Source organism: Pseudophryne corroboree, chromosome 8, assembly GCF_028390025.1.
Source record: "Pseudophryne corroboree isolate aPseCor3 chromosome 8, aPseCor3.hap2, whole genome shotgun sequence".
In the NCBI taxonomy this organism is placed as follows: domain Eukaryota; kingdom Metazoa; phylum Chordata; class Amphibia; order Anura; family Myobatrachidae; genus Pseudophryne; species Pseudophryne corroboree.
This window is the reverse complement of record NC_086451.1, coordinates 15,203,923-15,230,489: the sequence shown is the minus strand read 5'-3', so window position 1 is coordinate 15,230,489 and position 26,567 is coordinate 15,203,923. Positions and strand designations below refer to the sequence as shown.

The 26,567-nt window shown below is 52.8% G+C and overlaps 1 protein-coding gene across 2 annotated transcripts in view; it reads left to right on the top strand.

The window, feature by feature from the left end:
• FBXW2 (F-box and WD repeat domain containing 2) overlaps positions 1-26,567 on the top strand; it is a 112,552-nt gene that overhangs the window by 51,702 nt on the left and 34,283 nt on the right. Inside the window, exons 2-3 of one of the 2 annotated variants that reach the window (XM_063935949.1) lie at positions 6,569-6,628; positions 19,376-19,885. In XM_063935949.1, the coding sequence (XP_063792019.1) occupies positions 19,396-19,885 (490 nt within the window). In that variant the 5' untranslated portion in view covers positions 6,569-6,628; positions 19,376-19,395. Of the gene's footprint in view, positions 1-6,568; positions 6,629-19,336; positions 19,886-26,567 lie in introns of both variants that reach the window. The other variant, XM_063935948.1, reaches the window with a different exon arrangement.

Sequence of the window (26,567 nt, the reverse complement as noted above, 5' to 3'; positions counted from 1 at the left end):
AGCCTGCTCTCCCAGATGGGAGAGACAAAGGAGACTGACCACTCCCCACTGTCCATTGGGGACAATGTTGTGTGTGCATGAGACCAGAGCATGCACAGCTCATGGGTAAACATTGATTGGTTGTACACCACAGGGCGGGCTTACCCCCTGTGGTAAGGGGTCTTGGAGAGGGATAAAAGGAGGGCAGTTGGCCCATAGGAGTGTGTATTGTAACATCTTCTTCTGCTGAAACATCTTAATTGTATGCTGTTGCCCCTAGCAATAGGGAGGAGCCTTTTTAAAGGTTATTTTGAGCAATAAACACCTTTGCCTCAAGAAGACTGCTTCATCTTGTGACCAACAGGGTTAGGCCAAACCTAGCCCCGTCCTCCGGCTGTCCAGGGAAGCACCTGACGTCTCCAAGCTCCGCCTTCCGCCAGCTACCGGTAGAGGCCTAGCAAGTGGCTAGTGGGGATTCGTCGACACCACACAGGTGTGGTAAAGCAGTGCGTCGGCACATACAGAGCAGAACCGTGGTTCCAAACGCCACGGCAGGTTAGGAGTTTGGTGGTGGCAGCGAGAACCCGCCCACAGCGCAGTGGGTGGAGTCAGTAACAGGCGGTTACTGACGGTAAGCGGGAATCCCCTATGTGGTCAGGCCTCGTGCGGCTTGACCTTCCATTCTGTGCGCAGTCAACGGGACGCGGAAGCTGCGAGTGCTTCCGTACGGTATCGTCCTGTCACAGAAATTGGTGGCATAGTGGTGGGATAATCCCAGGCGGCTTTTCATCACCTGATTGGAGAAGCCGAGTTACTCAGGAGAGGAGTAACTGCAGCGCAGGAGAACGCACAAGATGGCGGAATTCAGCGGAATGTCCAAGGAGGATCTGGAGATCGTATGCCAGGGGAAGGGTGTGGATATCCCTTCCAACGCGTCCAGAAGCGTCATGAAGGCGGCGCTCAGGAGCGTGGAGGAGTCTCATCGGGCGGAGGTGGAAAGCACTGACGGCGTCAGCATCGCAGAGGACGGCCCAACAGTGGACCTTCGTAAGGAACCGGTGAGAACCACAAGCCCCGCCCCCTTTCACAGCAGCCATGTTTCCCAGCAATCCCTAGCAGGGCCAGGATCCCAACGTCCCAGGGGGGGCAGTACGGATAGCCTAGCAGATCGGCTAGCGGAATTGGGGGAAAGGGCAACGGAGCAAGAGCGCTTGATCATCATCCAGATGTGGCGTGATGAGCGGGCACCACAGGCCGTGGTACCCCGGGAGCCGTTGTCAGCTGTTGTACACAGATCAGGACGAGTTCAGTTTGCCAAGTTTGCAGACAGTGATGGGGACATTGATGGACATTTGCAAGTTTTTGAAAGGACTTGTAAACTACACGATCTACCCAAGTCAGAGTGGGTGAGACACCTTGTGCCCACTCTGCATGGAGAGGCCTTGGAGGCCTATCGAGGAGTGGCGACGGAGGACTGTGGGAACTACGACGAAGTCGCGAAGGCCCTCCTCCAGCGATTCTTCATCACTCCAGAGTCTTACAGGAAGAAATTCAGAGACTTGCCCAAGAATCCTAGCAGCACCCATGAGCAGTTCGCCACCCAGCTGCGGCAGTACGTGGTGAAGTGGGTGAAGGATTCGGAAGCCACTACATGGGACGCACTGATCGACCTGATCTGCAGGGAGCAGTTCTACCGCCGGTGCGCCCAAGAAGTGAAGGAGTGGGTGCTAGATCGGGAGCCACCCAGCTTAAAGATGGCTGCCCAATTAGCCGACAAGTATGTGGCAATTCGGCCACGGGGGCAGAAGCGCCCCGCCAGCAGCCAGCTCCAACAGACTGTACCACCAAGGGGACCCCCCTCTTCAGCTCATCACCCCCAAAGACAAGCATCTTCCAACCCGGGTGCTCTTGGCCAGCAACCGCACCGCAGCGTCCCTGCAACTGATCAGAGATCATCGGTGCCACGACTGGAGAAGAAGTGCTACGGCTGTGGGAAAATCGGACATCTGAGGATGAACTGTCCTGCATCCCAAGCACCCCAGACTCGTGCCCCAAATCCGAGTGCTGGAGCCCGGCTCGCTTGTTTGACGAGAGGAGATGAGCCTACAGAGACTGTTCCCCCTCCAGTCAGTCCGATGGAGTGTGGCGAGAGACAGGTGCACTCTGCGGAGAGAGTCACCTGCATGGCCAAACAGCCCCTACACAACATGTGGAGGCACCTGCAGCCAGTCCACGTGGGACACCTGCAGGGAGAAGGCCTAAGAGACTCTGGGGCCTCAATCACTGTGGTGAGCCCCCACCTTATAGATCCTGCTGCAGTATTGCAGGGTCGCACTGCCACGGTCACCCTGGCAGAAGGAACAGAAAAAGCGGTTCCCATGGCAAGAGTCTACCTGGACTGGGGAGCTGGACCAGAGTTGCGAGAAGTTGCCGTCATGGATGGTCTCCCAACTGATGTGGTCCTAGGAAATGATCTTGGTGGTGGGATCGTCACTATGTTTGTTGGCGCCATTCCCCGGAGTCAAGTTCCAAAACCACCGTTGACATCAGCTACTCCAGCACAGCCCAGCCCAGAGGAAAAGACTACAGCTGCTAGACAACTGCCAGCACAGCCAACCACAGCATCAACCAGCCCAGAGGAAAAGATTACAGCGGCTAGATCAGCACATCGACCCCGCATGCCTTTTGCCTCTGGTATGCCCACGTCCCCTAGCAACGCAGAGGATGTCGGTTCCAGCTCGTTTGATCCTGTGGGGGTGCCCAATGATGTTCCTGACCCAAGTGGTTTGCCAACTCCGGCGGTGAGTATGAGAAACCACACTGACTTTTCCATGACTGACCCCTACCAGACTGACCCTAGTAGTCCCCACCTAGATCCCCCTGTAGTGTGTCCCAATTTAGGAGAGATTGAGGGCCGCAGGCAGGAGTTTAGGGAGGCTCAACTCTCTGACCCATCCCTGAAAGGCATGAGGCGCCACTCTGGCAGCGGCCTTGACAGGGTTGGGGCAGGAAGTTTGACCGGGCGGGAAGGGTTAAGGTACAGGGTAGACAGGAAAGTGGGAGGGGATAGACCAGATAGGGAATGTGTCCAACTGGTCCCCTCAGGGAACGTTCCTGCGCAACCGGTGTCGGTTGCCAGCGAAACCCCTTTGGACAGCAACCCGGAGACAGACCGTACCCTGAAGTGCCTGACACAGAGCTTACCCTGGTCTGGAATGTCGGATGACGCCCAGACCACAGGTAAGGCTGGTGCCATGCGTTGGCAGCCGGGGCACTCCAGCGTTTGTGTTGTCTCTGGGCCTCTGCCCATAGGAGAACCCTTGCAGCAAGTTGCTGTGGACATAGCAGGTCCCCTGCCTGTGCACAGTAGATCGGGGAAGACACGCAGCCTCCCTGTAGTGGATGCCACACAGGATCCAGAGGCTGGTGGTCTGGCCGCCATCACTGTGGCACAGATAGCGGACGAAGAGGAAGGAGTAGGCCTAGGTGACAGGGTAGGTTTCCCGAGTCATAGGTCGACGGAGGAGGATTGGAGGGCAGGTCTGACAGTTAGGGCAGACAGTTGCCAGATAGGTATGACGGAGGTGCAGTGCCTGGGGCACCATGTGGGAGGAGACAGGGGTAGGCCCAACCCAGAGGGGGTGGAGGCAACCAGAGGCTGTCCCCGACCCACATCACCCAGACCGGTACTGACCTTAGAACCTGTAAGGCCCTACGGACATGTTGTCATTGACTTTAGTCCTGTAGTGAACCCCTTGACAGAGATGGCTAGGAAGGGCATTCCCAAGTCAGTGGACTTTGCACCCGCTTGCGAGTTGGCATTCCAGTCATTGAAGGAGGCTCGGATACCCGCTCCCGTGCTGATGGCGCACATTCTTGACCAGGACTGTGTGTTACGAACTATTGCGCCACTGCACGGACTGGGAGCAGTACCGAGCCAGAAAGAGCCATATGGGCAGGAGCACCCTGTGGCCTGTGTGAGCAGAAAACTGCTATTGTGGGAGGTGGGGTATGCCACAGTTGGGACACCGTGGGTGGCACTTGTTTGTAACCGGCCCCCCACCGTGGTGACTTACCACCTACCTGTTAGGTGGCTGCAACCGACCTTGGGGGAATTGGACAGACTTTTGTGGTGGAGCCTTGAACTTGGACTTCAGGTGGACTATTTGAACATTGTGCACCCACGAAGAGAGGCCCACTACACTATGGATGAACTGTCTAGGCCAGAGCCTACACCCCCCAGGTAGCGTCCCCTTCACCCCAACTGACTGCGGGACCAGGACCCAAATCGTTGGGACATGGGTCCCTGGTTGACCCGCTTGAATGGGGGGGGAGGAGTGTGGCCGGAGAGCCCCAGCCACGGGGCAAATGGCCGCCTGCGGCACTGAAGGGGTTAACCCCTAGTGCCCGGCGCCAGTTTTTAAGACAAAGGGGCGCTTGGCGCCAAATTTGAATTATGTTGGGCGCTAGGCGCCGTGATGTGTAAATGTTTAAATGCTGTATTTTTTTAAACTGTGCCGTGGTCCCGGACCTCTCCGGAGACCACGGCAGGGAGGACAGCTCCCCGGCGCGCTCAGCAGAGTGTGCGCGCCGAGGGAGAGGAGGCAGCCGCTGACCGCCGGAGTCCGGGAGCTCCGCTCCCGGCAGCGGTCAGTGTAGCCCCGGGCGCACTGGAGTGTGCGCGCCGGGGAGAAGGGTGAGCGCTGCGGCTGGGAGCTCGGCTCCCGCTGCAGTGCTCTATGTGAGAGCCGCCGCTGGGGGCCGGGAGCTCTGCTCCCAGCGCCTCAGCCCAGCACGGGTGGCCAGCCGCAGCAGCCGGGACGGACGTCCCGGGCTGCTAGTCGGCGAGGGGGGTGCGCTGCAGCCCGGCTCCCCGCCGGACGCTGCAGCGAGGCTAACAGACAGGCGCCGCTCATGGGGGACCGGGCTAGCCGGCTCCCTAGCGGCGTGGGCACATTAGGCGGCCAAGCAAGATGATGAGCGCTGGGGTCCGGGAGCTACGCTCCCGGCGCCCCAGCACCACAACAAGCCAGGGTCGCGGCGGCCGGGACAAGTGTCCCGGTCCGCCGGACTTCGGTACAGGGGGGTGCGCCGCTGCGTGCGGCGAGGCCACTGATTAGTGCCACCCTGGGGGGACAGGGAGAGCCAGCTCCCTGGAACCCCAGAGGCAGAAAAGCAGGCTGGAGGATGGGGGAAGCCAGCCCCATACCTCCAGCACACAGAGAGCCCTCGCAGCCAGGCTGCAGGGCTAGGGAAGGCACTGCAGTGCCTGAGTATGTAGAGTCTGTGCAGGGCACAGGCTCAGTGTATATTTAAAAGGGGAAATGTACAGTGTGATTTTAAAATGTAATGTATTTAAAGATAAAATGCACTTACTTGATTGTGTGTCCCAGGAGGGGGGAATCCATAGCTGTGCAGGCTGATGGATTCTCCCAGACCTTTTCCCTAAAAACGGAATGCTTTCCCGTCCAGCCTCACAGTTCCAATGGGGACAGGGAGAAAAAGAAGCAGCTTAGCTATAAGACAAGCTGAGTGGTTTCTTGGAGCTCCATGGAGATCAGCCGTAGTGGACCAGAGACCTGGACCGGGGAGCCAGGCTGCCCAGCTCTGGAGCCCAAATCCAGGCTGCAGGCAGTGAGAAGGGGTCCCGGGCAGGTTTCTGGAAGTCAGTTTAGGAGGGAAAACCTCCCCCCAGCCAGACTGGACGGCACCGTGGGAGTAGCCTGCTCTCCCAGATGGGAGAGACAAAGGAGACCGACCACTCCCCACTGTCCATTGGGGACAATGTTGTGTGTGCATGAGACCAGAGCATGCACAGCTCATGGGTAAACATTGATTGGTTGTACACCACAGGGCGGGCTTACCCCCTGTGGTAAGGGGTCTTGGAGAGGGATAAAAGGAGGGCAGTTGGCCCATAGGAGTGTGTATTGTAACATCTTCTTCTGCTGAAACATCTTAATTGTATGCTGTTGCCCCTAGCAATAGGGAGGAGCCTTTTTAAAGGTTATTTTGAGCAATAAACACCTTTGCCTCAAGAAGACTGCTTCATCTTGTGACCAACAGGGTTAGGCCAAACCTAGCCCCGTCCTCCGGCTGTCCAGGGAAGCACCTGACGTCTCCAAGCTCCGCCTTCCGCCAGCTACCGGTAGAGGCCTAGCAAGTGGCTAGTGGGGATTCGTCGACACCACACAGGTGTGGTAAAGCAGTGCGTCGGCACATACAGAGCAGAACCGTGGTTCCAAACGCCACGGCAGGTTAGGAGTTTGGTGGTGGCAGCGAGAACCCGCCCACAGCGCAGTGGGTGGAGTCAGTAACAGGCGGTTACTGACGGTAAGCGGGAATCCCCTATGTGGTCAGGCCTCGTGCGGCTTGACCTTCCATTCTGTGCGCAGTCAACGGGACGCGGAAGCTGCGAGTGCTTCCGTACGGTATCGTCCTGTCACAGTATTATTATAGAGAGCTGGATACTATAATTATCAGGCAGAACAGCGGTCTGACGTGCCGGGCGCTGTCCCGCTACTTATTATATATTTGTACAGTGTCAGCCACAAGCGGTAATTAATAGGTGCGCTTTTCTTGTTCCACCTAGGTGCAGTGTATAGAATGCTGAGCGAGCAGCTTGGAGAATAGAGGAAATGTAACAGTTCTGGTAGGTTTACTGTATAAACCAGTGTATATAACTGCTGTGTTCTCTCTCCCTAATGTGTAACTGCAGCGTAACTGTACTGTCAGATGTTTATTAACTCTTTTATTCTTATAGTGGCCTTTGCGTGCTTCCCCTTGTTGGCAATGATTGAGCTGGAGTTTACGTTGTGTTATCAAAAGCCAGCGGTGCTAAAACAGAGCTGAAATTGTGCTTTATGTATAACTAGGTGATTCATCGCGCCCTACGGGCGCTCTTCACACCGTCGTTAGGGGCTACGCCCCGTTAACCCCTGCACACCTTTGAACATACGCAGGCCGGTAGATAACAGATCCAGAAACGCAGGGCAGTATAGAGGGCATACAGAAATGGTGTCCGGTTGAGAAAAGATAGAGAGGCGTAGGAGGGGAGAAAGGGAATGTACAGACACGCTGTGAGATCGGTAAAGGATAGGAGAGGCAGGGTGGTAGGGAGAGGATAAAGAGAGGGAAGGTGTTAGACAGAAAATACCGTTGCAAGAGGCTACGACCCGTTAACCCCTGCATGGGCTTCAGCTGTGCTATAATTGTTATTATATGGAGTATTACCTGCAAAAAAGTTTATGCTATTGGGTAAATATTGCAAGGGGGAAGGGCGTGCGATTGTCAAGGGGGCGTAGCCCTTTGTGAGGGCGTAAAGAGTGGCCGCAGGGCACAATGAATAACATAGTGTAGTATATACTGCTAGTGTATGCAGCGCAGCTTATACACACACTGGCCACAGGTATGAGAGCCGCATATACACACAATGGACACAGGTAGCTGAGCTGCTTATACACACAATGGCCACAGGTAACGGAGCCACGTATCCACACAGTGGCCAGAGGTAGCAGGGCAGCTTATACACACAATACCCACAGGTAGCAGAGCCGCTTATACACATAATACCCACAGGTAGCAGAGCCGCTTATACACACAGTGCCCACAGGTAGCAGCGCAGCTTATACACACAGTGGCCACAGGTATCAGAGCCACGTATCCACACAGTGGCCAGAGGTAGCAGGGCAGCTTATACACACAATACCCACAGATAGCAGAGCCGCTTATACACACAGCGGCCACAGGTAGCAGAGCCGCTTATACACGCAGTGCCCACAGGTAGCAGAGCCGCTTATACACACTGTGCCCACAGGTAGCAGAGCCGCTGATACACACAGTGCCCACAAGTAGCAGAGACGTTGATACACACAGTGCCCACAGGTAGCAGAGACGTTGATACACAACGTGCCCACAGGTAGCAAAGCAGTTTATACACACAATGACCACAGGTAGCAGTGTTGCTTATACACACAATGGTCCCCGGCAGCAGTGCCACTTCTACACACAATTCCCATAGGTAACAGAGGCACTTATACACACAGTGGCCACAGGTAGCTGAGCCGCTTATACACACAATGGCCACAGGTAGCAGCACCACTTATACACACAATGGCCACTTTTAGCAGCACCGCTTATACACACAATGGCCACTGGTAGCAGTGTCACTTATACACACAATGGCCACAGGTAGCAGCACCACTTATACACACAATGGCCACAGGTAGCAGCACCACTTATACACACAATGGCCACAGGTAGCAGCACCGCTTATACACACAATGGCCACTGGTAGCAGTGGCGCTTATACACACAATGGCCACAGGTAGCAGTGTCACTTATACACACAATGGCCACTGGTACCAGAGCCGCGTATACACACAGTGGCCACAGGGAGCTGTGCCACTTATACACAATGGCCACAGGTAGCAGTGTCGCTTAGACACATAATGGCCACAGTATTACTTTTTTTTAATTAATCCAATGTCCATTGGTAGCAACTATGGCCCTCATTCCGAGTTGTTCGCTCGGTATTTTTCATCGCATCGCAGTGAAAATCCGCTTAGTACGCATGCGCAATGTTCGCACTGCGACTGCGCCAAGTAACTTTACTATGAAGAAAGTATTTTTACTCACGGCTTTTTCTTCGCTCCGGCGATCGTAATGTGATTGACAGGAAATGGGTGTTACTGGGCGGAAACACGGCGTTTCAGGGGCGTGTGGCTGAAAACGCTACCGTTTCCGGAAAAAACGCAGGAGTGGCCGGAGAAACGGTGGGAGTGCCTGGGCGAACGCTGGGTGTGTTTGTGACGTCAACCAGGAACGACAAGCACTGAAATGATCGCACAGGCAGAGTAAGTCTGGAGCTACTCTGAAACTGCTAAGTAGTTAGTAATCGCATTATTGCGAATACATCGGTCGCAATTTTAAGAAGCTAAGATTCACTCCCAGTAGGCGGCGGCTTAGCGTGTGTAACTCTGCTAAATTCGCCTTGCGACCGATCAACTCGGAATGAGGGCCTATACTCACAGAAGTCCAGTGTGTGTGTGGGGGGTTTGGAAAGAGGGTGGGTTCAGTGAGGTGGAGGTGCCTATCCATGCCGCTGATCACCCCGATTCAGGGAATCACTTGTAGCGGCTGCGGATGGTGTCCGAGGTGCTACGTGTGGTGGAGGGGTGGGTGCGGGAGGGGGTCCAGAGGTGTTGCGGGTGTGGTGGAGGGGTGGGTGCAGTGGCATTACTGGCGGAAAGGGTGCAGAGGTGCTGTGGGTGAGGGAGGGGTAGGTGTGGAGGGGGTGCGGATGGGGGAGGGGGTGTAGAGGTGCTGCGGGTGGGGGAGGTGCGGGTGCAGAAAGGGAGTGTAGATGCTGTGGATGAAGGAGGGGGTCTGGAGGTGGTGTGCATGGGGGAGGGGCGATGTAGTAGGGGGGTGTTTGGGGAGGTGGGGTTGCAGGGGGGGTGAGGTTGGGTGAGAGGTTCTAGAAGTGCTGCTGGTGGAGTGGTGGCTGCAGGGGAGCCGTGGATGGGGTCCGGAGGTGCTGTGGGGGGTGGTAGTCATGTGACCGCCGGTCGGCTGACCGACAGTCACATGACCTCCTCCGTGAGCCCGACGGCTCACTATCCCGATGGTCGGCATGCCGACCAACAGGGACTATTTCCACTCGTGGGTGTCCACGACACCCATAGAGTGGGAATAGAACCCATGGCGACCGCAGGTCGCCACCGAGCCCGCAGCGTGGCGAGCGCAGCGAGACCGCAAGGGGCTTGCTGCACTCGCCCCTCCCCGCCGGGATCCCGGCGTCAGTATGCTGCCGGGATCCCGGCGTCGGTAAGGTGACCGGCGGTCAGGAGACCGCCGGTCACCCGTACTACACCCGCTGTGGGAGGTGGTCCAGAGGTGCTGCGGGTGGGGGAGGTATGGTAGGTCCACGAATGGGGGAAGGTGTCTATAGATGATGTGGTTGGGGGAGTGGCGGCTGCGGGGGTGTGGTGGGGGTCCGGATGCGCTGTGGGCAGGGGAGGGGGCGGGGGTGCTGCGGGTGGTGGAGGAAGCGGGAGTGTCGCGGGTGGGAGGGGGATGTGGTGGATGCTGTGGGTGGGAGGAGGGGCATGTGCAGCGGTTGGGGGGCAGATGTGGTGGATGCTGTTGGTGCGGCGGGTGGAGTGGAGGATGCGGGGGTGTAGCGGGGGGGAGAGGTGGGTATGGGGGTGCGGGGGTGGGGGAGGGGTGGTGGGTGCTACGGGTGGGGGAGGGGCGTGTGCCGCGGGTGGGGGCAGATGTGGTGGATGCTGTGTGTGCCGCGGGTGGGGGAGGTGCGGGTGGGGTAGAGGGTGGGAGGGGTGGGTTGGGGGAGGGGAGGGTGCGGGGGTGTAGCGGGGGGCGAGGTGGGGGAGGTGCAGGGGTACTGCGGGTGAGGTAGGGGCGAGGGGTTTGCGGGTTGTAGGTGATACGGGTGGGGGAGGGGCATGTGTGGGGGACGGATGTTGTGGGTGCCGTGGGTGGAGGAGGGGCGGGGGGTGCTGCTGGTGGGGGCGGGAGTGCCGTGGGTGTGGGAGGGGTGGGAGGTGCTGCGGGTGTGGGTGGTACGGGTGGGGTAGGGGGTGCGAGGCGGATGTGGTGGATGCCGCAGGTGGGGGGCAGATGTGGTGGATACTGTGGGTGCCGCGGGTGGGGAAAGGGCGGGCGGGTTTTATGGTGCGGGGGGGAGTGGTGGGTATGGGGGTGGGGTGGGAGTGCCGCGCCGCGGATTGTGGGTGATACGGGTGGGGGAGGGGCGTGTGCTGTGGGTGGGGGATGGATGTGGTAGGTGCCGCGGGTGGGGTGGAGGGTGCGGGGGTGTAGCGCGGGGGGGAGAGGTGGGTATGGGGGTGGGGAGGTGCAGGGGTGCTGCGGGTGGGAAAGAGGGCAGGAGTGCAGCGTACGGGGGAGGGGCCTGTGCCGCGGGTGGGGGGCGGATGTGGAGGATGCTGTGGGTGGGGGAGGTGCGGGTGGGCTGTAGGGGGAGGGGGGAGAGATGGGGGTGGCGGCTGCGGGGGTGTGGTGGGGTCTGGATGCGCTGCGGGCAGGGGAGGGGGTGGTGTGGGTGCTATGGGTGGGGGAGGGGCGGGAGTACCGCTGGTGGGGGGCGAATGTGGTGGATGCTGTGGGTGCCGCGGGTGGGGATGGAGCGGTGGTGTAGCGGGGGAGAGGTGGGTATGGGGGTGCCGCGGGTGGGGGAGGGGTGGTGGGTGCTACAGGAGGAGGAGGGGCATGTGCCGCGGGTGGGGGGATGTGGTGGATGCTGTGGGTGGTGCGGGGGTGTAGGGGGGGGAGAGGTGGGTACAGGGGTGGAGGAGGGGCTGGGGTGCCACGGGTGGGAGAGGAGGGAGGGCGGCGCGGTTTGTGGGTGCTACGGGTGGGGGAGGGGGCTGGAGTGGTGTGGGTGGGGCGTGTACTGTGGGTGGGGGACAGATGTGGTGGGTGCTGTGGGTGGGGGAGGGGCAGGGGGGTGCTGCGGATGGGGGAGGGTGCGGGAGTGCGGCGGGTGGTGCTGCAGGTGTGGGTGCTACGGGTGGGGGAGGGGCGTGTGCCGCGGGTGGGGGAGGGGCGGGGCGGGAATACCGCGGGTGGGGGAGGGGCGTCTGCTGCTGGTGGGGGAGGGACGGGAGTGCCGCGGGTGGGGGAGCGGTGGGGGGTGCTGCAGATGTGGGTGCTATGGGTGGGGGAGGGGGTGGGAGTGCCGAGGGTGGGGGGTGCTGCAGATGTGGGTGCTATGGGTGGGGGGTGGGAGTGCCTCGGGTGGGGGAGGGGCGGGAGGGTGCTGCAGATGTGACTGCTATGGGTGGGGGAGGGGGCGGGAGTGCCGCGGGTGGGGGAGGGGCGGGAATGCCGCGGGTGGGGGCGGGGCGGGGCGGGGCGGGAGGGTGCTGCAGATGTGGCTGCTATGGGTGGGGGAGGGGCAGGGGGGTGCTGCAGATGTGACTGCTATGGGTGGGGGCGTGAGTGCCGCGGGTGGGGGAGGGGCGGGAATGCCGCGGGTGGGGGCGGGAGGGTGCTGCAGATGTGGCTGCTATGGGTGGGGGTGCTGCAGATGTGGATGCTAAGGGTGGGGGAGGGGTGGGGGGTGCTGCAGATGTGGCTGCTATGGGTGGGGGAGGGGGCGGTAGTGACGCTGGTGGGGGAGGGGCGGGGGGTGCTGCAGATGTGGCTGCCATGGGTGAGGGAGGGGCGGGAGTGCCGCGGGTGGGGGAGGGGCGGGGGGTGCTGCAGATGTGGATGCCATGGATGGGGGAGTGAGTGCCGCGGGTGGGGGGTGCTGCAGGTGTGGGTGCCGTGGGTGGGCGGGTGCGGGGTGTGTGCCGCGGGTGGGTGGCGGATGTTGTGAAGGCTGTGGGTGCCGCGGGTGGGTGGCAGTCAGTGGTCGTCCACGGTATTCTCCTCCGGACTGTGCTGCAGCTGAGCAGTCACCTGCTGCAGTGTCACCAGGGTGCAGGGAGTGTACGGGGAGGAGGGAAAGGGGAGTGGGCGGAGATGGGGAGGGGACTGGGCGGACCGAGGGAGGGGACTTTTCCTGGCCTGCATCCAGCCACCCAGATCTGTAACTGTGACTCCGCCCAGCGTTAGAAATGCAGGCACAGAGTCACAAGGCTAATATATATAGGAGATGCTGAGCAAATGCTGCCACCTGCTGGCCGACATTAGAAGGGGCAATGTACATTTCCCATTTGTAGCTATTCCTATAGTCCTCTTAGCTCTTTTGCTGTGGTTCTCTTTGTCTCCGGCAGGCAAGAGTGATCCCCATTTTTAGTTCGCTACAGCATGTGGCTTGTGCTGGATGTGACTGAGACATTAATACTTTCTTGTGGACATCACTGTGTTGTGTTATCCAGGATTTACTTTTCTGCCTCTTCAAAATGAAAATGTATCTTCAGTACCTTTTCTGAATGGGCAATATTTGTCATTTTACCTGAAGGCACTCTAGTAGTACAAGAGCTTCGAAACTTGTTACTAGGCATATCTGCTGCTGCAAAAAGGACAGGTTTACTGAAAGATTTTGCAAAACCTGGGAAAGTTACATAGATACCCTCTCAGTCACTTGAGGAGCAGGTTTGGAAACGTTTAAGGAATACATTATGGTATGAGACACGTGTATATGAGCAAAAACCCCCGATTTCCCTCCATGGCGATTAAATCAGCGTATTCCCCCAGCCCCGTCTCCTGTATTCAAGGTCTCTCTCCCTGGGACCCTTGTTCTCTGCGCAGTCCCAGGTGAAACCAGCCGCTACATAGAAGGCTTGATACACAGGTAAGCCTACAGGGTGGCGCTGTGTCTTTCTATTTTCTCTGACGTCCTAAGTGGATGCTGGGACTCCGTAAGGACCATGGGGAATAGCGGCTCCGCAGGAGACTGGGCACAACTAAAAGAAAGCTTTTGGTCTAACTGGTGTGCACTGGCTCCTCCCACTATGACCCTCCTCCAGACTTCAGTTAGAATCTTGTGCCCGGCTGAGCTGGATGCACACTAGGGGCTCTCCTGAGCTCCTAGAAAAGAAAGTATATGTTTGGTTTTTTATTTTCAGTGAGATCTGCTGGCAACAGACTCACTGCTACGAGGTACTAAGGGGAGAAGAAGCGAACCTACCTGACTGGAGATAGTTTGGGCTTCTTAGGCTACTGGACACCATTAGCTCCAGAGGGATCGAACACAGGACCCGACCTCGATCGTTCGGTCCCGGAGCCGCGCCGCCGTCCCCCTTACAGAGCCAGAAGCATGAAGATGGTCCTGGAAATCGGCGGCAGAAGACTTCGGTCTTCAACAAGGTAGCGCACAGCACTGCAGCTGTGCGCCATTGCTCCTCATGCACACCTCACACTCCGGTCACTGAGGGTGCAGGGCGCTGGGGGGGGGGCGCCCTGAGCAGCAATATTAACACCTTGGCTGGCAAAACATCACAATATATAGTCCCAGAGGCTATATATGTGATAAATACCCCTGCCAGAATCCATGAAAAAAGCGGGAGAAAAGTCAGCCGAAAAAGGGGCGGGGCTATCTCCCTCAGCACACTGGCGCCATTTTTCCCTCACAGCTCCGCTGGAAGGATCGCTCTCTGGCTCTCCCCTGCAGTTTCAAGCACAAAAGGGTAAAAAAGAGAGGGGGGGCACTAAATTTAGGCGCAGCAAATATATAATATAAGCAGCTATAAGGGAAAACACTCAATTATAGTGTAAATCCCTGTGTTATATAGCGCTCTGGTGTGTGCTGGCATACTCTCTCTCCGTCTCCCCAAAGAGCTTTGTGGGGTCCTGTCCTCTGTCAGAGCATTCCCTGTGTGTGTGCTGTGTGTCGGTACGGCTGTGTCGACATGTTTGATGAGGAGGCTTATGTGGAGGCGGAGCAGATGCCGATAAATGTGATGTCACCCCCTGCGGGGTCGACACCTGAGTGGATGGTTTTGTGGAAGGAATTACGCGACAGTGTCGACTCCTTGCATAAAAGGTTTGACGACATACCAAATATGGGACAGCCGGCTTCTCAGCCTCTACCTGCCCAGGCGTCTCAAAAGCCATCAGGGGCTCTAAAACGCCCGCTACCTCAGATGGCAGACACAGATGTCGACACGGATACTGACTCCAGTGTCGACGACGATGAGACTAATGTAACTTCCAATAGGGCCACACGTTATATGATTGAGGTAATGAAAAATGTGTTGCATATTTCTGATGTTACCCCAGGTACCACAAAAAAGGGTATTATGTTTGGAGAGAAAAAACTACCAGTAGTTTTTCCTCCATCTGAGGAATTAAATGAAGTGTGTGAAGAAGCGTGGGCTTCCCCCGATAAGAAACTGGTAATTTCTAAAAGGTTACTAATGGCGTACCCTTTCCCGCCAGAGGATAGGTCACGTTGGGAAACATCCCCTAGGGTGGATAAAGCGCTCACACGCTTGTCAAAAAAGGTGGCACTACCGTCTCCGCATACGGCCGCCCTAAAGGAACCTGCTGATAGAAAGCAGGAGGCTATCCTGAAGTCTGTATATACACACACAGGTATTATACTGAGACCAGCTATTGCTTCAGCATGGATGTGCAGTGCTGCAGCTGCGTGGTCAGATTCCCTGTCGGAAAATATTGATACCCTAGACAGGGACACTATATTGCTAACCGTAGAGCATATTAAAGACGCAGTCTTATACATGAGAGATGCACAGAGGGATATTTGCCGGCTGGCATCTAAAATAAGTGCAATGTGCATTTCTGTCAGGAGAGGGTTATGGACTCGGCAGTGGACAGGTGATGCAGATTCTAAAAGGCACATGGAAGTTTTGCCTTATAAGGGTGAGGAGTTGTTCGGGGATGGTCTCTCGGACCTCGTTTCCACAGCAACAGCTGGGAAGTCTAAATTTTTACCCCATGTTCCCTCACAGCCAAAGAAAGCACCGTATTATCAGGTACAGTCCTTTCGGCCCAATAAGGGCAAGCGGGTTAAAGGCGCGTCCTTTCTGCCCAGTGGCAGAGGTAGAGGGAAAAAGCTGCAGCATACAGCCAGTTCCCAGGAGCAAAAGTCCTCCCCCGCTTCCTCTAAGTCCACCGCATGACGCTGGGGCTCCACAGGCGGAGCCAGGTCTGGTGGGGGCCCGTCTCAAAAACTTCAGCAATCAGTGAGTTTGCTCACGGGTGGATCCCTGGATCCTTCAAGTAGTATCTCAGGGGTACAAGCTGGAATTCGAGACGTCTCCCCCCCGCCGTTTCCTCAAATCTGCCTTACCAACAACTCCCTCAGGCAGGGAGGCAGTGTTAGAGGCAATTCACAAGCTGTATTCCCAGCAGGTGATAGTCAAAGTGCCCCTACTTCAACAAGGACGGGGTTACTATTCCACAATGTTTGTGGTACCGAAACCGGACGGTTCGGTGAGACCCATTTTAAATTTGAAATCCTTGAACACATATATAAAAAAATTCAAGTTCAAGATGGAATCGCTCAGGGCGGTTATTGCAATCCTGGACGAGGGGGATTACATGGTATCACTGGGCATCAAGGATGCTTACCTGCATGTCCCCATTTACCATCCTCACCAGGAGTACCTCAGATTTGTGGTACAGGAGTGTCATTACCAATTCCAGACGTTGCCGTTTGGTCTATCCACGGCTCCGAGGGTATTTACCAAGGTAATGGCCGAAATGATGATACTCCTTCGAAAGAAGGGAGTTTTAATTATCCCGTACTTGGACGATCTCCTGATAAAGGCGAGGTCCAGGGAGCAGTTGTTGGTTGGGGTAGCACTATCTCGGGAGGTGCTACAACAGCACGGCTGGATTCTAAATATTCCAAAGTCACAGCTGGTCCCTACGACACGTCTACTGTTCCTGGGGATGGTTCTGGACACAGAACAGAAAAAAGTGTTTCTCCCGGAGGAGAAGGCCAAGGAGCTGTCATCTCTAGTCAGAGGCCTCCTAAAACCAAAACAGGTGTCGGTGCATCACTGCACGCGGATCCTGGGAAAGATGGTAGCTTCCTACGAAGCAATTCCATTCGGCAGGTTCCATGCAAGAACCTTTCAGTGGGACCTGTTGGACAAGTGGTCCGGATCGCATCTTCAGATGCATCGGCTGATAACCCTGTCTCCGAGGACCAGGGTGTCTCTGCTGTGGTGGCTGCAAAGTGCTCATCTTCAAGAGGGCCGCAGATTCGGCATACAGGACTGGGTCCTGGTGACCACGGATGCCAGCCTTCGGGGCTGGGGGGCAGTCACACAGGGAAGAAACTTCCAAGGACTATGGTCAAGTCAGGAGACTTCCCTACACATAAATATTCTGGAACTGAGGGCCATTTACAATGCCCTAAGTCAGGCAAAATCCCTGCTTCAAAACCAGCCGGTACTGATCCAGTCAGACAACATCACGGCAGTCGCCCATGTAAACCGACAGGGCGGCACAAGAAGCAGGACGGCGATGGCAGAAGCCACAAGGATTCTCCGATGGGCGGAAAATCACGTGTTAGCACTGTCAGCAGTGTTCATTCCGGGAGTGGACAACTGGGAAGCAGACTTCCTCAGCAGACACGACCTCCACCCGGGAGAGTGGGGACTTCATCCGGAAGTCTTCCAACTGATTGTAAACCGTTGGGAAAAGCCACAGGTGGACATGATGGCGTCCCGCCTCAATAAAAAGCTAGAAAGATATTGCGCCAGGTCGAGAGACCCTCAGGCGATAGCTGTGGACGCTCTAGTGACACCGTGGGTGTACCGGTCGGTTAATGTGTTCCCTCCTCTTCCTCTCATACCAAAGGTACTGGGGATAATAAGGAGAAGAGGAGTAAGAACTATACTCATTGTTCCGGATTAGCCAAGAAGAGCTTGGTACCCGGAACTTCAAGAAATGATCTCAGAGGACCCATGGCCTCTGCCGCTCAGACAGGACCTGCTGCAGCAGGGGCCCTGTCTGTTCCAAGACTTACCGCGGCTGCGTTTGACGGCATGGCGGTTGAACACCGGATCCTGAAGGAAAAGGGCATTCCGGAGGAAGTCATTCCTACGCTGATTAAAGCTAGGAAAGAAGTGACCGCAAACCATTATCACCGCATTTGGCGAAAATATGTTGCGTGGTGTGAGGCCAGGAAGGCCCCAACGGAGGAATTTCAGCTGGGCCGTTTTCTGCACTTCCTACAGTCAGGGGTGACTATGGGCCTAAATTTGGGTTCCATTAAGGTCCAGATTTCGGCTCTATCGATTTTCTTCCAGAGAGAACTGGCTTCACTACCTGAAGTTCAGACTTTTGTTAAGGGAGTGCTGCATATTCAGCCCCCTTTTGTGCCTCCAGTGGCACCTTGGGATCTCAACGTGGTGTTGGATTTCCTAAAGTCACATTGGTTTGAGCCACTTAAAACCGTGGAATTGAAATATCTCACGTGGAAAGTGGTCATGTTGTTGGCCTTGGCTTCGGCCAGGCGTGTATCAGAATTGGCGGCTTTGTCATGTAAAAGCCCTTATCTGATTTTCCATATGGATAGGGCAGAATTAAGGACTCGTCCCCAGTTTCTCCCTAAGGTGGTATCAGCTTTTCATCTGAACCAACCTATCGTGGTGCCTGCGGCTACTAAAGACTTGGAGGCTTCCAAGTTGTTGGACGTAGTCAGGGCCCTGAATATCTATGTTTCCAGGACAGCTGGAGTCAGAAAGACTGACTCGCTATTTATCCTGTATGCGCCCAACAAGTTGGGTGCACCTGCTTCAAAGCAGACTATTGCTCGCTGGATCTGTAGTACGATTCAGCTTGCACATTCTGCGGCTGGACTGCCGCATCCTAAATCAGTGAAAGCCCATTCCACGAGGAAGGTGGGCTCTTCTTGGGCGGCTGCCCGAGGGGTCTCGGCTCTACAACTTTGCCGAGCAGCTACTTGGTCGGGGTCAAACACATTTGCTAAATTCTACAAGTTTGACACCCTGGCTGAGGAGGACCTAGAGTTTGCCCATTCGGTGCTGCAGAGTCATCCGCACTCTACCGCCCGTTTGGGAGCTTTGGTATAATCCCCATGGTCCTTACGGAGTCCCAGCATCTACTTAGGACGTCAGAGAAAATAAGAATTTACTCACCGGTAATTCTATTTCTCGTAGTCCGTAGTGGATGCTGGGCGCCCATCCCAAGTGCGGATTGTCTGCAATACTTGTATATAGTTATTGTTTAACTAAAGGGTTATTGTTGAGCCATCTGTTGAGAGGCTCAGTTGTTGTCATACTGTTAACTGGGTATTGTATCACGAGTTATACAGTGTGATTGGTGTGGCTGGTATGAGTCTTACCCGGGATTCAAAATCCTTCCTTATTGTGTCAGCTCTTCCGGGCACAGTATCCTAACTGAAGTCTGGAGGAGGGTCATAGTGGGAGGAGCCAGTGCACACCAGTTAGACCAAAAGCTTTCTTTTAGTTGTGCCCAGTCTCCTGCGGAGCCGCTATTCCCCATGGTCCTTACGGAGTCCCAGCATCCACTACGGACTACGAGAAATAGAATTACCGGTGAGTAAATTCTTATTTTATCTGCCAACTTCCGGTATTTTAAAGTCCGAGGACACAAAGTGGATGCTGCACACTACTACGGCCTACCTGCACGTCAGCTAAGGTGGATTTGGACCTTAAGCTCTTCATAAGCTCATGGAAACATAAACAGTTGTTTTAATGAATTAATGATTACGTAAGGTTGACTTCCCTTTGAAAGGTCTTATTTAAATGTGCTGTAGTTATATTGTTTTGCAATAATAGGGATGCGTTACTGATAGCATACTGTAAAGGTTTCCAAGAATTGAAATTCATTTAGTAAAACGTTAGATGAATTATAACAGTACTTCATGCGTCTCATTGTCCGTGCACTATGTACTCTGCTGTTACAGGAAATGACTATAAGCCTCTGCATGTCCTCTGTGCCACAGCTCAGTGCGTCTGGAACCCTATGGAGAAGAAGGATTTTGAGACATGGCTTGAAACCCTTTCGGCATCATTCTTCGCCCTGACGGACCTGCAGAAAAATGAGACCCTGGATCACTTGATCAGCCTGAGTGGAGCGGTGCAGCTGCGACACCTCTCCAATAATCTGGAAACTCTGCTGAAGAGGGACTTCCTGAAACTGCTTCCCCTGGAGCTCAGCTTCTACTTACTCAAATGGCTGGACCCCCAGACGTTACTCACATGCTGCCTAGTTTCGAAGCAGTGGAACAAAGTTATCGGTGCCTGCACGGAGGTGTGGCAGACGGCGTGCCGGAGCCTGGGCTGGCAGATAGACGATGCCGTGCAGGACACTATTCACTGGAAGAAAGTCTACTTGAAGGCTGTGTTACGCATGAAACAGCTAGCCAACCATGAAGCTTTCCAGACGGCGACGCTCATCGGACACAGCGCCAGAGTTTATGCACTTTATTATAAGGACGGCCTCCTTTGCACAGGTACGCAGCACCTATAGATGCCACGGATAATGCTGAAAGGGGCCATAGTTTCCAAGAGAAATGTGCTCAGTGTAAATATCTGTAATGAGATTCTGGTCCCTGTGGTTGTTTGGGACAGAAAGCAGATTCTGTGGACATTAGAACATAGTGTTCACTCTAGGATTTTTTTAGGGCAGGGTGCAGGTCATTGAGGAGGGCACATTTTTATTTTGAAGGGCACATTTTTGATGTGAGGCTTTGCGCACAAAGCATAGCGCAAATGTTTATAGTTTTTGTACATACATTTTCCCCTTAGTACATCATATACCCATACATACATACATATAGGACACCCATGCAACACCCAACATCTATACTGAGAAACACACTGTATATGGAGGTCATTCCGAGTTGTTCGCTCGCTAGCAGTTTTTAGCAGCCGTGCAAACGCTATGCCGCCGCCCACTGGGAGTGTATTTTAGCTTAGCAGAAGTGCGAACGAAAGGATCGCAGAGCGGCTACAAAGTTTTTTTGTGCAGTTTTAGAGTAGCTCCAGACCTACTCAGCGCTTGCGATGACTTCAGACTGTTCAGTTCCTGTTTTGACATTACAAACACGCCCTGCGTTCGCCCAGCCACGCCTGCGTTTTTCCTGGCATGCCTGCGTTTTTCCGAATACTTCCTGAAAACGGTCAGTTGACACCCAGAAACACCCACTTCATGTCAATCACTCTGCGGCCAGCAGTGCGACTGAAAAGCTTCGCTAGACCTTGTGTGAAACTACATCGTTCGTTGTACTAGTACGTTGCGCGTGCGCATTGCGCCGCATACGCATGCGCAGAAGTGCCGTTTTTTTGCCTCATCGCTGCACAGCGAATGAATGCAGCTAGCGATCAACTCGGAATGACCACCAATGTCCAGTCTTCGTGAAAGATCGGCTGTAGCATATACATAAGTAGATAATAATAAATGTCTCCTCCAGTGCTGAAGTGGTTATAATCCGTATGTGTTATAAAACAGAAAAGTTAGGCAGAGGGTTCAAATATATAGGAAAAAAATAAGTCTGTTCTACTAGGGAAATACTGTAAGCAGTACATGCTCACTGATTACCCTGTTATTTCCCTCTTTATCAGAGTGCTGTGTTAGTTACAGTGCCTCCTCTGCCATCCAGTTGGCTAAGGATAGAAATTGTGCTCCAATTTCAGAGATGAGCAAGGAGTAGACAATAACATTGTAACATGCACTCTGACTGTTACATTCTGTATACAAGGGGGTGATTTATGGTCCTGCAGGGTGCACTGAAAAAGGGTAGGGTGCTTTTTCACATTTCAAAAATGGGCAGGGTGCAGCACCCTGCTGAAACAGCCTAGAAGGAACACTAAGAACATTTGCCGATTTAAACTTCATGGGGTACAGGCTGAATGCGACACCACATAGAGGCTTACCATATAGGAACACACCTGGTACGTGGCAGATTTCTGATGAGAAAATAGGTAGATGACCAAAAAACACCAGAGAAAGATTATTCTAGTTTAGTAGCGTTCTGTACAGTGTGTTATGTCGTAGCGGAGCCTATATAGTGTAGAGGAGAGTTCTGTACAGTACGTTCCATGTGTGTTATGTTGTAGTGGAACACATACAATGTAGAGGAGAGCACTGTACAGTACGTTCCATGTGTGTTATGTTGTAGTGGAACACATACAATGTAGAGGAGAGCACTGTACAGTACGTTCTATGTGTTATGTAGTAGTGGAACACATACAGTGTAGAGGAGGGTTCTGTACAGTACGTTCCATGTGTTATGTAGTAGTGTTACTCATATAGTGTAGAGGAGAGTTCTGTACAGTACTTTCCATGTATGTTTCGCATTGCGCCCATTAGTTACGGCAGTTTTAGCCTCTATGGGCGCAATAGCCGTGCTTAAAACATCAATTGAATATCGTCCCGTGATTTTACATCACTTTAGATGGACATCGGGCGCGATATAACAATTGAATTCCACTCCATGTGTGTTTTATGTCGTAGTTGAACTTGTACAGTATAGAGGAGAGTTCTGTACAGTACGTTCCATGTGTGTTATGTTGTAGTGGAACTCATACAGTGTAGAGGAGAGTTCTTTTCAGTACGTATCATGTGTTATGTAGTAGTGGAACACATACAGTGTAGAGGAGAGTTCTGTACAGTACGTTCCATGTGTGTTATGTTGTAGTGGAACTCATACAGTGTAGAGGAGAGTTCTGTACAGTACGTATCATGTGTTATGTAGTAGTGGAACACATACAGTGTAGAGGAGAGTTCTGTACAGTACGTTCCATTTGTTATGTTGTAGTGGAACTCATACAGTGTAGAGGAGGGTTCTGTACAGTACGTTCCATGTGTTATGTAGTAGTGGAACACATAAAATGTAGAGGAGGGTTCTGTACAGTACGTTCCATGTGTGTTATGTTGTAGTGGAACACATACAGTGTAGAGGAGAGTTCTGTACAGTACGTTCCAGGTGTTATGCCGTAGTGGAACACATACAGTGTAGAGGAGAGTTCTGTACAGTACGTTCCAGGTGTTATGCCGTAGTGGAACACATACAGTGTAGAGGAGAGTTCTGTACAGTACGTTCCAGGTGTTATGCCGTAGTGGAACTCATACAGTGTAGAGGAGAGCACTGTACAGTATGTTCCATGTGTTATGTTGTAGTGGAACTCATACAGTGTAGAGGAGGGTTCTGTACAGTACGTTCCATGTGTGTTATGTTGTAGTGGAACTCATACAGTGTAGAGGAGAGTTCTGTACAGTACGTTCCATGTGTGTTATATTGTAGTAGAACACATACAGTGTGGAGGAGAGTTCTGTACAGTACGTTCTATGTGTGTTATGCCATAGTGGAACACATACAGTGTAGAGGAGAGTTCTGTACAGTACGTTCCGTGTGTGTTATGTTGTAGTGGAACACATACAGTGTAGAGGAGAGTTCTGTACAGTACGTTCCAGGTGTTATGCCGTAGTGGAACTCATACAGTGTAGAGAAGAGCACTGTACAGTATGTTCCATGTGTTATGTTGTAGTGGAACACATACAGTGTAGAGGAGAGTTCTGTACAGTATGTTCCAGGTGTGTTATGTCGTAGTGGAACACGTACAGTGTAGAGGAGAGTTCTGTACAATACGTTCCATGTGTTATGCCGTAGTGGAACACATACAGTGTAGAGGAGAGTTCTGTACAGTACGTTCCATGTGTGTTATGCCGTGGTGGTACTCATACAGTGTAGAGGAGAGTTCTGTACAGTACGTTCCATGTGTTATGTTGTAGTGGAACACATACAGTGTAGAGGAGAGTTCTGTACAGTACGTTCCAGGTGTTATGCCGTAGTGGAACTCATACAGTGTAGAGGAGAGCACTGTACAGTACGTTCCATGTGTTATGTTGTAGTGGAACTCATACAGTGTAGAGGAGGGTTCTGTACAGTACGTTCCATATATGTTATGTCGTAGTGGAACTCATACAGTGTAGAGGAGAGTTCTGTACAGTGCGTTCCATGTGTTATGCCGTAGTGGAACACATACAGTGTAGAGGAGAGTTCTGTACAGTACGTTCCTTGTGTGTTATGTTGTAGTGGAACACATACAGTGTAGAGGAGAGTTCTGTACAGTACGTTCTATGTGTGTTATGCCATAGTGGAACACATGCAGTATAGAGGAGAGTTCTGTACAGTACGTTCCATGTGTTATGCCGCAGTGGAACACATACAGTGTAGAGGAGAGTTCTGTACAATACGTTCCATGTGTTATGTAGTAGTGGAACACATACAATGTAGAGGAGAGTGCTGTACAGTACGTTCCATGTGTTATGTAGTAGTGGAACACATACAGTGTAGAGGAGAGTTCTGTACAGTACGTTCCTGGTGTGTTATGTTGTAGTGGAACACATACAGTGTAGAGGAGAGTTCTGTACAGTACGTTCCAGGTGTGTTGTGTTGTAGTGGAACACATACAGTGTAGAGGAGAGTTCTGTACAGTACGTTCCATGTGTGTTATGTTGTAGTGGAACACATACAGTGTAGAGGAGAGTTCTGTACAATACGTTCCATGTGTTATGTAGTAGTGGAACACATACAGTGTAGAGGAGAGTTCTGTACAGTACGTTCTATGTGTGTTATGTTGTAGTGGAACACATACAGTGTAGAGGAGAGTTCTGTACAGTACGTTCTGTGTGTTATGCTGTAGTGGAACACATACAGTGTAGAGGAGAGTTCTGTACAGTACGTTCCATGTGTGTTATGTTGTAGTGGAACACATACAGTGTAGAAGAGAGTTCTGTACAGTACGTTCCATGTGTTATGTTGTAGTGGAACACGTACAGTGTAGAGGAGAGTTCTGTACAGTACGTTCCATGTGTGGTATGTTGTAGTGGAACACATACAGTGTAGAGGAGAGTTCTGTACAGTACGTTCCATGTGTGTTATGTTGTAGTGGAACACATACAGTGTAGAGGAGAGTTCTGTACAGTACGTTCCATGTGTTATGCCGTAGTGGAACACATACAGTGTAGAGGAGAGTTCTGTACAATACGTTCCATGTGTTATGCCGTAGTGGAACACACACAGTGTAGAGGAGAGTTCTGTACAGTACGTTCCATGTGTATTATGCCGTAGTGGAACACATACAGTGTAGAGAAGAGTTTTGTACAGTACGTTCCATGTGTTATGTTGTAGTGGAACACATACAGTGTAGAGGAGAGTTCTGTACAGTACGTTCCATGTGTTATGCCGTAGTGGAACACATACAGTGTAGAGGAGAGTTCTGTACAGTACGTTCCATGTGTTATGCCATAGTGGAACACATACAGTGTAGAGGAGAGTTCTGTACAGTACGTTCCATGTGTGTTATGTTGTAGTGGAACACATACAGTGTAGAGGAGAGTTCTGTACAGTACGTTCCAGGTGTTATGCCGTAGTGGAACTCATACAGTGTAGAGAAGAGCACTGTACAGTATGTTCCATGTGTTATGTTGTAGTGGAACACATACAGTGTAGAGGAGAGTTCTGTACAGTATGTTCCAGGTGTGTTATGTCGTAGTGGAACACGTACAGTGTAGAGGAGAGTTCTGTACAGTACGTTCCATGTGTTATGCCGTAGTGGAACACATACAGTGTAGAGGAGAGTTCTGTACAGTACGTTCCATGTGTGTTATGCCGTGGGGGTACTCCTACAGTGTAGAGGAGAGTTCTGTACAGTACGTTCCATGTGTTATGTTGTAGTGGAACACATACAGTGTAGAGGAGAGTTCTGTACAGTACGTTCCAGGTGTTATGCCGTAGTGGAACTCATACAGTGTAGAGGAGAGCACTGTACAGTACGTTCCATGTGTTATGTTGTAGTGGAACTCATACAGTGTAGAGGAGAGTTCTGTACAGTACGTTCCATATATGTTATGTCGTAGTGGAACTCATACAGTGTAGAGGAGAGTTCTGTACAGTACGTTCCATGTGTTATGCCGTAGTGGAACACATACAGTGTAGAGGAGAGTTCTGTACAGTATGTTCTATGTGTGTTATGCCATAGTGGAACACATACAGTGTAGAGGAGAGTTCTGTACAGTACGTTCCATGTGTTATGCCGTAGTGGAACACATACAGTGTAGAGGAGAGTTCTGTACAATACGTTCCATGTGTTATGTAGTAGTGGAACACATACAATGTAGAGGAGAGTGCTGTACAGTACGTTCCATGTGTTATGTTGTAGTGGAACACATACAGTGTAGAGGAGAGTTCTGTACAGTACGTTCCATGTGTATTATGCCGTAGTGGAACACATACAGTGTAGAGGAGAGTTCTGTACAGTATGTTCCATGTGTGTTATGTTGTAGTGGAACACATACAGTGTAGAGGAGAGTTCTGTACAGTACGTTCTATGTGTGTTATGTTGTAGTGGAACACATACAGTGTAGAGGAGAGTTCTGTACAATACGTTCCATGTGTTATGTAGTAGTGGAACACATACAGTGTAGAGGAGAGTTCTGTACAGTATGTTTCATGTGTGTTATGTTGTAGTGGAACACATACAGTGTAGAGGAGAGTTCTGTACAGTACGTTCCATGTGTTATGTTGTAGTGGAACACATACAGTGTAGAGGAGAGTTCTGTACAGTATGTTTCATGTGTGTTATGTTGTAGTGGAACACATACAGTGTAGAGGAGAGCACTGTACAGTACGTTCCATGTGTGTTATGTTGTAGTGGAACACATACAGTGTAGAGGAGAGTTCTGTACAGTATGTTTCATGTGTGTTATGTTGTAGTGGAACACATACAGTGTAGAGGAGAGTTCTGTACAGTACGTTCCATGTGTGTTATGTTGTAGTGGAACACATACAGTGTAGAGGAGAGTTCTGTACGTACTGTTCCAGGTGTGTTGTCGTAGTGAAACTGTTTTGGTATCGCCATCATTTGCGCTTGGACATCCTGTGTTACTGCAATGCCTGCCCAGTGTGTGTGCCATATGTCAGGGGGCACCACTGAGCCGGATACTCAGGACTATCTCGCACAGACATTGGGGACATCCCTGAAGTTAGCCTACTACCATTGTTATGGTGCCATCCATGTTCTGGGCTTAAGCCGGATCACAAGGCGCACGGAAGAGCTGCTGTAGGGACTAGGTGGACAGTAACACTCTTTTCTCTGACGTCCTAGTGGATGCTGGGAACTCCGTAAGGA